The 13,937-nt window shown below is 36.7% G+C and overlaps 1 protein-coding gene across 1 annotated transcript in view; it reads right to left on the bottom strand.

Annotated features, from left to right (window-relative positions):
• The window catches only part of LOC126237214 (bone morphogenetic protein receptor type-1B), a 182,632-nt gene that overhangs the window by 52,550 nt on the left and 116,145 nt on the right, over nucleotides 1-13,937 (bottom strand). The window contains exon 2 of the mRNA XM_049947100.1: nucleotides 1,609-1,784. Coding sequence (XP_049803057.1) covers nucleotides 1,609-1,784 — 176 coding nt within the window. The remainder of the gene's footprint in view (nucleotides 1-1,608; nucleotides 1,785-13,937) is intronic.

Genomic DNA, 13,937 nt, shown 5'->3' with positions numbered 1-13,937 from the left:
GAAAGAGTCACATTAAGCAGAAAGGAAGGAGGAAGGGGATTTATCGACATAAAAAACCTACATTATGGACAGGTGGACAATTTAAGAAAATTCTTTATAGAACGAGCAGAAACTAGCAAAATACACAAGGCAATCACTCATATAAATACATCGGCTACACCACTGCAATTTCATAACCACTTCTACAACCCTTTAGATCACATAACATCAACAGATACGAAGAAAGTAAATTGGAAAAAGAAAACACTTCATGGCAAGCACCCGTATCATCTAACACAGCCACACATCGATCAAGACACATCCAACATATGGCTAAGAAAAGGCAATATATACAGTGAGACGGAAGGATTCATCATTGCAATACAGGATCAAACAATAAACACCAGATATTACAGCAAGCATATTATTAAAGATCCCAATATCTCAACAGATAAATGCAGACTTTGCAAACAACAAATAGAAACAGTAGATCACATCACAAGTGGATGTACAATACTAGCAAATACAGAATACCCCAGAAGACATGACAATGTCGCAAAAATAATACATCAACAGCTTGCCTTACAACATAAACTTATAAAACAACATGTTCCCACATACAAGTATGCACCACAAAATGTACTGGAGAATGATGAATACAAATTATACTGGAACAGAACCATTATAACAGATAAAACAACACCACATAACAAACCTGACATCATACTCACCAATAAAAAGAAGAAATTAACACAACTAATCGAAATATCCATACCCAATACATCAAATATACAAAAGAAAACAGGAGAAAAAATTGAAAAATACATCCAACTGGCTGAGGAAGTCAAGGACATGTGGCATCAGGATAAAGTTGACATTATACCAATTATACTATCAACTACAGGAGTCGTACCACACAATATCCACCAGTACATCAATGCAATACAGCTACATCCAAACATATATATATATATACAACTACATAAATCTGTAATTATTGACACTTGTTCAATTACCCGAAAGTTCCTAAATGCAATGTAACATATACCGTACAGTTAAAAGGAAGTCACGCTTGATCAAGGTCCGCGTCACCTTCCATTTTTAACCAGACATAAAGTCTGAGACAAGAAAGAAATAATAATAATAATAATAATAATAATAATAATAATAATAATATGCTGTGTTTCACCCACATCCCCTTGCCTTGCCACAGAAAACATGGTCAATACTAAACAGAATTAGAACGCAATACAGCAGCTACAGATCATCAGATACATCACAGAAGAATGCCTCACAAGATCATACAAAGGCAGATCAGAAGACTTCCTGCTGGCGACTCTTAAGTCTATAGATTATAGAAATGCTCTAGAAGTTTTTTTATGAGGTTTTATATTCTAAATATTATGCTCTGCACTATGTATTTTATTCAGCATGTCAAAAAGCCATAGCTAAATAAATAAATAAAATGTTTGCACACAAGATGAACGAGCATTTCTAATAACAAGAAAGGTTTCATGCCATTACATCAATACGCACGTGACCTACAGGATATCTATAGTATATTTTCTGTTTCTGTAGAGACAATAACACTAAAGCAAGGTAAATTTGCAAAACCACGTAGATAATTACCTGCATCAGAACTCCCTCTGGTGCTAAGCAGCCATAAGTATGAATAAGTTCCCAAGTTCCATCCTTCATGGGGGCTTCTTCAATTGCTGCAAAACATTGTCCTCCAGGATAGCCAATGCATGTACCATTTGCATTATCTGGGCAGTCTCCATCACAGTAACACAGAACACCATTTACTGGAAATAAAAAGATAGTAAATACTAATTCTCACTTAATAATGACATATCAATCAGGTTATCATACACATTTTCAATGGAAGGAACCTAGTATTTATAGAAGATATGAAATGGAACTGGTTGAAGAATAATCACCTCTGTGGAGTGTTACTGGCTGCAGCATAATTCCTTTACAAGGAAAAGAACAGGATGACAGATTTAAATATCTGTTTGTAAACCAGTTAGAAAAAAATAAACTGAAGTCCTAGCTTTTTTCTACCAGTAAATTTTACACCGAAAACTAAATACCTGAACATTCATTATAGCCAAGCAGTCGTTTACAAAAGCACTACAAGTTAATGTATATGTTTCAGTACAATGTTATTCAAGCTTCTCATCCTGTCAACCAGACAACTTTGCAGTTCCTACACAGCAGGCCACATGGTGGGGAACAATTCCTCCATCTAATCTGAAGCCACATGTTTGATTGGCTAATAGCAGGGTCATCATCTTGTTAAAGTTCAGACATACTAATTTATTCACAGTGCTCCTCCATTACAGTCCCGGACACACACACACACACTCATAAATACACCACAGAACACTGCTTTCACTCTTTCAGAGATTCAGATGTGACTTGTGACAAAATGACCTGTTGGAGAACATATAGATGACAGAAAAAGTAATGTCTTTAGCTGATGCCTGGGATTTCAAACATCATCCATGCAGTATTATGTGCTGAACAGTTTTTGTAAACATGCAGCTCAGAAAACATATGTAGCAATTAAGAAAAGAGTTTATTTATTCGGCAGAAGAGAAAGACTAGCTAAATCACCACCTGACTGCAATAGAATTTGCTGACATTTCATATCTTCACGTAGTTTGTTACCAGGTTATTTCTCATACTAAAATTGAAGACATGTTTCACACTTCCAAATGAAATTCAAATCTGGCAAATAATATTACATGGCACATGTCTGAGCATTAATATGACTTTACAATTTGTACATTATTTTTAAAAAATGGACAATTCTTTTTATTTAACTGGCATCAGAAGTGCACCAAAAACTAATTCTGCACTACAATTTAAACATTATCCAAACTAATTTTAAATAAATCTGCAATCAAAATTACCACCTAGATCTTGTAATTCAGAGCTAATTCAGAATGAAGACAAAACAGAAATGTGTGTCACTTTACAGAGAGATCTGTCAGTTGTCTTTGACAGTGAAACCATTTGAACATTGAGAGAGAAAAGACACCAGCGAAGAAAAATAGCTACTGCAGCAATATAACTGCCAAAATGTAAGAAAGACAATTTACAACTGCATGAACTGCTAGTCAGCCTTTTTATATTTCAAATGTCATTAACAAACCATGACAAAAGCTCACAGTTTGTTATATTATGAAATCCTCATCCATCATGTAAATGCACATTCTGACTACAATTTCACTTGTTTTGCATTCTATGGTTTACATTCCGGAGTGAGCAAACTCAACATTTATCCACTGTAGTCATCATAAACTTACTTTATTTCAGTATATATTCATCTTCTGATCCATGTGCACCATATTACATACAGCTCACTGTACAGTAAGCATTAAAGGCAGGGAAAAAATTTTCTTCATTTAAAATTCCATTTACTAAAATGTTTCTGCATTACTTATGCTCTTGCTCCTAGAGTAGCACACTTCACAGTAGCTGTTTACTTTTACAGCCACTATATGATTCTTTCATCACTGAAGATATTTTATAATTCTTCATGCAAAATGTCATGTGAATGGCAGAAAACAAATTTTGGTTTTTCTTTTGGTCGGTCTACAACCCAGCAGCCGGTCTATTCCATAAAGAAAAAAAAAAATTATAAGATGGATGAAAATCTGAGAAGGAAGGTGAATGTAACTAGTAGCTTTGTGCCAGCACAGGGAAGACATATAGTGGCAGTTAAAACACCCATAACATACAAGATGTCACCCTAATAACCTGTTTCCCATTACTTTAATTCCCCTACACACCAGATAGTTGCTAAGCTGATGAAAATTAATTCCAGAGGCACTGGATAGTATGTAAATGCATAAAGTGCTGGCCATAAGGAAAGAGTAAAATAAAGAGACAGTATACAAAAAGTGTGGAAGAAATATACTGCATTTTTATCAAAACTGCAATACTATAAAGGAAACATGTAAATATTAAAGACAGAAGAGGACATTCAACATAGACTAATGCATGTAAATGTTCAGACTTTCAGAACAATATGGTATCTACAATTCAAGATCAGTCCCCTGAACAGGTGAGTTACACAAAATGCATGCAAATGTTTTTAAGAGAAATAAATAAGCTGAAGCAACCACCAATATTACACACTACCTAAAATGTGCACTGTTCACAGCAAAAGATGCTACACAGGAGCATTACAGAGTCTGAACAGGAATGAACTTTGTTGTTGTTGTTGTTGTTGTTGTTGTCTTCAGTCCTGAGACTGGTTTGATGCAGCTCTCCATGCGGAATGAACTATAAACTGTTGTAAATGTCATTTGTCACATTATACAGTTGTGGGTCATATGTATGAGTGTAATGCTTTTAAGGCATTGAATGAATCAAATCTGAGCAGATGAAAACTGAATTATTTTATACCTAACAGGTACATCACATGCATGGTAATGGCTGCCTGCAAAGCTCCATCTCCTTTTGATACAAAGCTGGAGCTCTACATCATTTGTACCACTGTCTGATAGTACTCCTTTAGCTGTAATAGTTATTACTTTCTTTATTCCATATAGTGGTAAAGCATTTAGTGTAAAATAAATACTTCCTACAGATGTCTGCACATTGCATTCAAACTGCATTACAAAGCACACTGTAGCAGGGTGAGTATAACTTGGCGAAACTACCTGTAGTTGCTCCTTGTGACATAGCCATGTATAGAGAGTGGAGATTCCCTTGCTCAATCTTCAGTTCACTGACAGACTATACAAATGATGTCAAATCAAATGTGATATGCTTCACTACTCTCTGTTTGGCATTACAGGCAATCCTGGTTTCTCTGAATCAGTGACACTTTCAACTACAAACATTTCTTTGGTGAAATTCTTCACTCAATGCATTTCTGGGTATATATTCTAACAGAAATGGAGGTGACTTTTTGTGAGGAAAGTTCACCACTACTAGCAAGGAGGATAGTTAGTTTGAGTGTCCATTCATTTACTAGATCTGAATTATTCTGTGAGTTTGTCTGTCAGCTAGTAACTGGTAACACTTTTCCATTAACTGAGCATTGGCCTGCCCTTATATTCTACAGGGCAGTTATAAATAAATTTTCACTACCCAGTGCAGAAAGAGGATCTCTCTCTGTTCCTATAAGGTGTCAATACCCACTTCAAGCAGCAGCACTATTGCTGATGTTCTGATAAAAAAAAATTTAACGAATAAAGCCCTGCTCACCTCTTCCAGGACCATGTTGACTGTCTGCAACAGTAATGCACACTAATGTTTAGTGTCATTCTACTGCTGGTGCCGAAGAGCAAGACATGACACTAATACTACTAACAATACAAATCCTGCAATGCACAGTCTGGGCATCATTCCTATAAAGTTGGGTACTCGTACAGCAGAAAGTTTTCATCTACACTGGCTAAAGCAGTAAAAGTTTAATTAAACCACCTTGTAAGTCTCTTTAACTTTATACTGTAACACAAAAGCTCTAGTGGTTAAGGAAGAGGCTTTACCAAATACAGGTTCTGGGCAAGTAACAGTTTTATCTGCCCCATGAAACTCAGACAATGCCACGGTTGGGTGGCTTCCATGCCTAAACAACACAGACAGCGGTACTGTTGGTGCAACCACAATGGATGGGTATGATTTCTGATTATGTGCAGCACCGTTTTCAGCAGTTGCAGGAGTGACAGTCTGGATGATTCACTTATCTGGCCTTATTAACATCATCCAATGTGGCCTTGTTGGGTTGGTACTGTAAACAGCTGATAGCAAGGGTAAACTATGGCTGTTACTTTTTCCAAAGACATGCAGCTCTACTGTATTGTTATATGATGGAATCCTCTTGGGTAAATTATTTTGGATATAAAATAGTTCCAATTTGGACCTCTGGGAGCGTACTACTCAGTACGATATCAATATCAGGGAAAACAAAAATTGGCATTCAGATCCCGTAATTTAGTAGGTAGGTTAGAAAATTTAAAATGGGAAATGGGTAGCAAGGAGTTAAAGAGGAATTCATCTCATAGAACGTAATTTAATCATAGCTAACACTTGGTTGAAGAACCATGAAGAAAGGTTGTAAATGTTGAAGAGACCTGGAGACGCTGGAAGTTTCAGATTGGTTATATAATAGTACGACAGATTTCAGAACCAGAGTTTGAACTGTAAGAAATTTCCAGGGGCAGATGTGGACTCTGAACAGAATGTATTGGTTATGAAACTATCAAAAACAGAGCCTGTGGTCATTTGTGTGTGTGTGTGTGTGTGTGTGTGTGTGTGTGTGTGTGTGTGTGTGTGTGTGTGTGTGTGTGTGGGCGCGTGCATGTGTGTGGTCTATTTTTGACAAAGGCATTGTTGGCTGAATGCTAACTTTCCGACAGTCTTTTTGTTGTGCCTTTCCGCGACTCAACATCTCTGACATATGGTGAGTAGCAACTATCCTTTTCATAATATTGTTACATTCTATCCTGGATCTTCCACTGTTGGATTAAAACTGAAGAATTTGCAAAAAGGTAGGGAGTTACGGAGATTGGACCTGGATAAAATGAAAGAACCAGATGTTGAGGGTTTCAATGGGAGCATTAGAAAACAACTGACTGAAATCAGGGACAGAAATACAGTAGAATACAAATGGGTAGCTTTGAGAGATGAAATAGTGGAGACAGCAGAGGATGGATACAACAGGAGATACTGAATTTAACTGATGAAAGCAGAAAATATGAAAATGCAGGACACAAAGCAGGAAAAAGAGAATACAGATGTCTAAGAAATGAGACTGATAGAAATTGCAGAATTGCTAAGGAAGAATGGCTAGACAGGAATGTAAACTTATAGAGCCAGCCACGACAAACCATTCCACCTGGTGAGCAAGATCTATGAAATGGGAAAAGCCTCTGACTTCAAGAAGAATGTAATAATTACATTTTCAAAGAAAGCAGGTACTAACAGGTGTGAATAATACTGAACTATCAGTTTAATAACTAATGGTTGCAAAATACTGATACAAATTATTTACAGAAAACAGAAAAACCAGATGAAGCCAATTTCGTGAAAGATCAGTTTGGGTTCCAGAGAAATCTTTGAACACATGAGGCAATACTGAACCTTCAACTTCTCTTAGAAGATAGTTTGAATAGTTACAAACCTACATTTGTAGCATTTGTAGATTTAGAGAAATGCTTTTGACAATTGTGACTGGAATACACTCTTACAAATTCTGAAGGTAGAAGGGGTAAAACAGAGGGAGCAAAAGGTTATTTACAATTTGTACCAAAACCAAATGGCAGTTACAAGCACCAAGAGGCTTGAAAGGAAAGCAGCGATTGAAAAGGGAGTGAGATAGGGCTTGTAGCCTATCCCCAATGTTATTCAATCTGCACAATGAGCAACCAGTTAAGGAAGTCAGAAAAATTTGGGAAGGAATTATAGTTCAGTGAGAAGGGGGGGGAGGGGGGGGGGGAAACTATTAGGTTTGCTGATGGCATCGCAATTCTGACAGTAACAACAAAGAAAGAACTTCGAAGCACAGTAGAATAGAATGGACAGTGTCTTGAAAGGTGAATACAAGAGCAATATTAACAAAACCAAAACAAGGATAATGGAATATAATCTAATTACATCAGGTGACACAGACAGTTAGATTAGGGAATGAGATGCTAAAAGCAGTAGATGAGGTTTGCTAATTGGGCAGTACAATAACTGATGATGCATGAAGTAGAGACAATAAAACAAAGAATGACAGTGGCAAGTACAGTTTTTATGAAAAAGATAAATTTGTGAACATCCAATGTAAATTTAAGTGTAAGGAAGTCTTTTCTGAAGGCATTTGTATGGAACTGAAATATGGATGGTAAGCAACTTTTTAGGAAAAAAGAAAGGGAATAGCATATTTTGAAATGTGATGTTAAAGAAGAGTGCTAAAGATGAGTAGATCATGTAACGAGTGACAAAATAATGAGAAGAATTGGGGGGAAAAGCAATTTGGGGCATAACTTTACTAAAGAAGGAATCACTTGATAGGTCACATTTTAAGACATCAAGGTATCACCAGTTCAGTACTGGAGGCAAGTGTGTGTGTGCGTGCGTGTGTGTGTGTGTGGGGGGGGGGGAGGGTGTTGTCAGTTTTTCCCTTCTACATAACCTTCTAAAACTGTTTTTATCAGTTCGTCATTCTTTTTTAATATGTGCCCAATCCAATTTCTTTTTAGTCTTTTTATTACATCTAGTAACTGTCTTTTCTCTCCCACTCTTCTCAGTACCTCTTAAATTTTTTGCTCTGTCCATCCAACTTATTCTTTCCATCCTCCGCCATGACCACACCTCAGAAGCCTCCAGCCTCTCTCTGTCTTTCTTCCCCGAAGTCCATATTTCAGTGCCATACAGAACACTCCTTAAAAGACACTTCATGAGTCTTTTCCTGAGTTCTACTTCCAGACTGCTGCAGAAAATTCTCCTTTTCTTATAAAATGCCTCTTTTGTCATTGCTATTCTGGTTTCAATTTCTGCACTGCACTTCGAGTCTGTGTCTATCCTGCTTCCAAGATACTTAAAATTTTGCACTTGTTCTAATATTTCTCCATTTAGCATAATTTTTATTTCTTTTATTTTCTCCTAGTGCCAATTCTTTTGTTTTCTTTGTGTTAATTTTCATTCCATAATTTTTTTCCATTAGCTTCAATGGTGTCCACTAAATCATGTAATTCTTTTTTCCCTGTGATGAGAAGGACTATGTCATCAGCATACCTCAAACACCCTACTCTTCTTCTTCCAATTTCTACTCCTTTGTCATCTAATGAGCATTGGTCAATCAGATTTTCCAAGTAGAGGTTGAAAAGGGTAGGTGATAGACAGCATCCATGTCTTACTCCTTTTCCTAGTCTGATACAGTTTGTACTTTCTCCTCTCACTTTAAATGAGGCTTTTTGATTAAGATATAATGAGTTTACGAGTCTTCTGGTTTACCAGTCCACTCTCTTTTCCCTCATTATAGTTGCCAGCTTGTCCCAAGCCACATTGTCAAATGCCTTTTCTAGATCGATGAAGCACATATATAGGTCTCTTCCTTTTTCAATAAACCTTTCTCCCAAGATTCGTAGGAGCCCTATTGCATCTCTGGTGCCAGTATTCCATCTAAAGCCAAACTGCTCCTAGCCAAGATTCTCCTCCATTACTTTTTCAAATCTCTTATTAATTATTCTTAACATCACTTTGGCTGCATGTGAAATAGGCTGATTGTCCTGTGCTCACTGCATTTCTTGGTTCCTTTTTTTCTTTCTTTTTTTTTTACAGTAATGGAATCATTACTGTTGTCACAAAGTCCTCATGCCGTTCACCACTGTCATCTTTTACTACATAACTTCAAAATTTCTCTTATTCCATCTTGTTTCAACACTTATTAGTCCGCCACAATATTACTGAACATGGGATTGAGGGTGTTTCGGGCATCTTATCCTGAGATTCAATAACTGTATTTCATGAGGACGGGCTGAGCCACTTGATAGTATATGTGTAACTGTTTTGAAATCATTCAAATGTGATGGGTCGGTTTTCATAAGTCACCACCACTGTACTTGTTTACTGTAATGCCACCACATGTTTCTGGTAATGGCCACAGGAGGCCAAGTGCAATTCTATCACAGTCAGGCAGTATGTTGCTTGTGTGTTGAATCAATTATTTGTGCCACTATACATCAAAGTGAATCAGTGGAGACCTATATATGTGCTTCATCGATCTAGAAAAGGCATCAATATTGTTTCTGAGGATGGCATGGAGTGTTAAGAACATTACTTTACAGAAATAATTTATTTATTATTACCATCATCATCATCATCATCAAAAATGGAATAATACACTCTGGAGCACTCTACCACAAACGTCACGACCCACACAAGTTTCATCAGTGACTATGAGACCATCATACAATTTACATTGAATGAGACGGTCAACAAATCTGGGGAACAAAGATAGGGGATTAACATCCAGTTGACGAGGCAGGATGAAACATGAAATAGGCTGTGGTATTTTCAGCAAACTGTTGTGTATCGAAAGATATTTTAACCTCACTGAATGTGAGTCTAGTGTCTTAATCACTGCATAACCTCATTCAGATGCTTGTCTACGAATTTCTGAAAGGCAGTCATTTTGCATACATACAAAATATTGCACCCTCTGTGAAAATCGAAAGCACAAAATATCGCAAAGATGGGGGCACTACAGGGAAAACAAGAGACAACAAAGAAAGAAGACACTCTGAAGCCATGTGATCCCAGTTAGTCAATACGGACATGAACAACAAAACTACACTATCCATTGTCGTTGATGGCCCATTTCATCTGAGGTTATAGGTTGCTGCGTAAATATTTCCATGCGACTTAATGGATCACTATTTATGAGGAGACAAGGGAGAATGGGAGAGGGACAGCAAACAACTTGTGCGAAAACTTAAATACTGGCGCAGCAATGTCAAAATCCTGATTTTTGTGTAGGCCTGGGCTTAGATCACCAGGAGACCTCTATTTTCTTTAATGTTTGGTAAATTTGGTAAAATTATGCATGCAATCAGAAAAAATAGAAGACTAGCCAAGCAGCACTGTCACTAGCACAGTGTTTGGTCTGTTACTAAATTCAGTAGGAGGGTAACTGAACTCTGAACACAAGAGTGGGCTTTTCTATAATGTATACAACAAGATGGGGTGTCTGAAATTTTAGGCCTTATTTTTAAATTAAATCACATCACATATCTTTTTACAATTATGTTAAGTGTTATGTTATGTTATCTTTATTGCAATAAATAAGGCCTGTAGTATTTTACATTTTATTACACTAACAGACGTACTTTTGTGCTGCTTTTTCAACAGTACACAGAAATAAAATTTTAGAGAACTGAATTCCAGATTCCAGAAAACTGTAGTACCTCTGTAGCAAGTAAATCTTCACACAAAACAATTCCAGAGTTTAAACCTGCACATAAAAACTGCACTCAGTAGGTACAAAAAGAGATTCTGCAAAATTGACAGTCAGTGCTGGGCTCTAAATTTTTCTTTACCACCACTCAGCACACATTTGACTTTAACTAACTTTAGAAACATTCCCAATCAGAACTGCCCTCAAATTTTTTCCTTCAAATGACACTTCTGTTTGCCAACAGAACTGTGATATTTTTTGTTTATTTCTTGATCTATATCACTGACATCTTCCTCCATCCACCAACCAACAATTTCATGAAACTTAATTTTAACATTCCTGATGCGCTCTAGTGAATACATTTTGTACTATACTGAAGACAACAAGGGTACATAGTTCATCAGGCATGGTCTAGGAGACTACAACACGTGTCAACAAACAAACTACCAACCAGCTATCCACCAGGATCAACGGCCACCACCATACTGTGGCCAAGAGCAAAGTAGTCCACCCCATTGCACAACATATAGTTGAGCATAACATGCTTAATTTCAATGACTGCTTCACTACCCAAGCCATCTGGATCCTCCCTTCCACCACCAGTTTTTCTGAACTGCGCAGATGGGCGTTGCCCTTACAACACATTCTCTGCTCTCATAATTATCCTCATAACTTACTGCCCCCACACCCTCCAACCAATAGTTTCAACCCACTCTGTCCTACCATCTCCTCCCCATTCTAGTGTACCACCCTCTTGGTTTGGTACCCTCCACTAACGCATATGGCAATAACGCATTGCAGGGCTGGCGATGTAAGGGGGGGGGGGGGTTAGAGAAGCATTTCACCGGAGATGACATTTGAGAAGAAGTTTGAAAATCTTCACGCGTTGCGCGTGTTACAGGTTAATGGCGCAGGTAGCAAGAGCTACACTTTTAGTTGACATACAAAATGGCTTTGGTTGTCAGCTGCAATCAGTGCACATTTTCTATTATTGTTATTGTTATTATTATTTCTTTACTTTCTCAGACGTTAAGTCTGGTTAAGAATGGAAAGTGACGCGGACCTTGATCAAGCGTCACTTCCTATTAACTGTACGGTATGTGTTATATTGCATTTAGGAACTTTCGGGTAATTGAACATGTATCAATAATTACGGATTTCTGTAGTTGTATATATATTTTGGATGTAGCTGTATTGCATTGATGTACTGGTGGATATTGTGTGGTATGACTCCTGTAGTTGATAGTATAATTGGTATAATGTTTTCTTTTGTATATTTGTATATTTGTTGTATTGGGTATGGATATTTCGATTAGTTGTGTTAATTTCTTCTTTTTATTGGTGAGTATGATGTCAGGTTTGTTATGTGGTGGTGTTTTATCTGTTATAATGGTTCTGTTCCAGTATAATTTGTATTCATCGTTCTCCAGTACATTTTATGGTGCATACTTGTATGTGGGAACATGTTGTTTTATAAGTTTATGTTGTAAGGCAAGCTGTTGATGTATTATTTTTGCGACATTGTCATGTCTTCTGGGGTATTCTGTATTTGCTAGTATTGTACATCCACTTGTGATGTGATCTACTGTTTCTATTTGTTGTTTGCAAAGTCTGCATTTATCTGTTGAGATATTGGGATCTTTAATAATATGCTTGCTGTAATATCTGGTGTTTATTGTTTGATCCTGTATTGCAATCATGAATCCTTCTGTCTCACTGTATATATTGCCTTTTCTTAGCCATATGTTGGATGTGTCTTGATCGATGTGTGGCTGTGTTAGATGATACGGGTGCTTGCCATGAAGTGTTTTCTTTTTCCAATTTACTTTCTTCGTATCTGTTGATGTTATGTGATCTAAAGGGTTGTAGAAGTGGTTATGAAATTGCAGTGGTGTAGCCGATGTATTTATATGAGTGATTGCCTTGTGTATTTTGCTAGTTTCTGCTCGTTCTATAAAGAATTTTCTTAAATTGTCCACCTGTCCATAATGTAGGTTTTTTATGTCGATAAATCCCCTTCCTCCTTCCTTTCTGCTTAATGTGACTCTTTCAATTGCTGAATGTATGTGATGTATTCTATATTTGTGGCATTGTGATCGTGTAAGTGTATTGAGTGCTTCTAGGTCTGTGTTACTCCATTTCACTACTCCAAATGAGTAGGTCAATATTGGTATGGCATAAGTATTTATAGCTTTTGTCTTGTTTCTTGCTGTCAATTCTGTTTTCAGTATTTTTGTTAGTCTTTGTCTATATTTTTCTTTTAGTTCTTCTTTAATATTTGTGTTGTCTATTCCTATTTTTTGTCTGTATCCTAGATATTTATAGGCATCTGTTTTTTCCATCGCTTCTATGCAGTTGCTGTGGTTATCCAATATGTAATCTTCTTGTTTAGTGTGTTTTCCCTTGACTATGCTATTTTTCTTACATTTGTCTGTTCCAAAAGCCATATTTATATCATTGCTGAATACTTCTGTTATCTTTAGTAATTGGTTGGGTTGTTGATTTGTTGCTGCCAGTAGTTTTAGATCATCCATGTATAGCAGATGTGTGATTTTGTGTGGGTATGTTCCAGTAATATTGTATCCATAATTTGTATTATTTAGCATGTTGGATAGTGGGTTCAGAGCAAGGCAGAACCAGAAAGGACTTAATGAGTCTCCTTGGTATATTCCATGCTTAATCTGTATTGGCTGTGATGTGATACTATTTGAATTTGTTTGGATATTAAGTGGGGTTTTCCAATTTTTCATTACTATGTTTAGGAACTGTATCAATTTAGGATCTACTTTGTATATTTCCAATATTTGTAGTAACCATGAGGGGTACACTATCAAAAGCTTTTTAGTAATCAATGTATGTGTAGTGTAGTGACCTTTGTTTAGTTTTAGCTTGATATGTCACCTCTGCATCTATTATCAGTTGCTCTTTACATCCTCGTGCTCCTTTGCAACAGCCTTTTTGTTCTTCATTTATAATTTTGTTCTGTGTTGTATGTGTCATTAATTTCTGTTTAATGACGGAAGTTAATATTTTGTATATTGTTGGTAGGCATGTT

The sequence above is a fragment of the Schistocerca nitens genome, chromosome 2 (assembly GCF_023898315.1).
Source record: "Schistocerca nitens isolate TAMUIC-IGC-003100 chromosome 2, iqSchNite1.1, whole genome shotgun sequence".
In the NCBI taxonomy this organism is placed as follows: domain Eukaryota; kingdom Metazoa; phylum Arthropoda; class Insecta; order Orthoptera; family Acrididae; genus Schistocerca; species Schistocerca nitens.
This window is presented reverse-complemented; position numbering and strand designations above follow the sequence as displayed.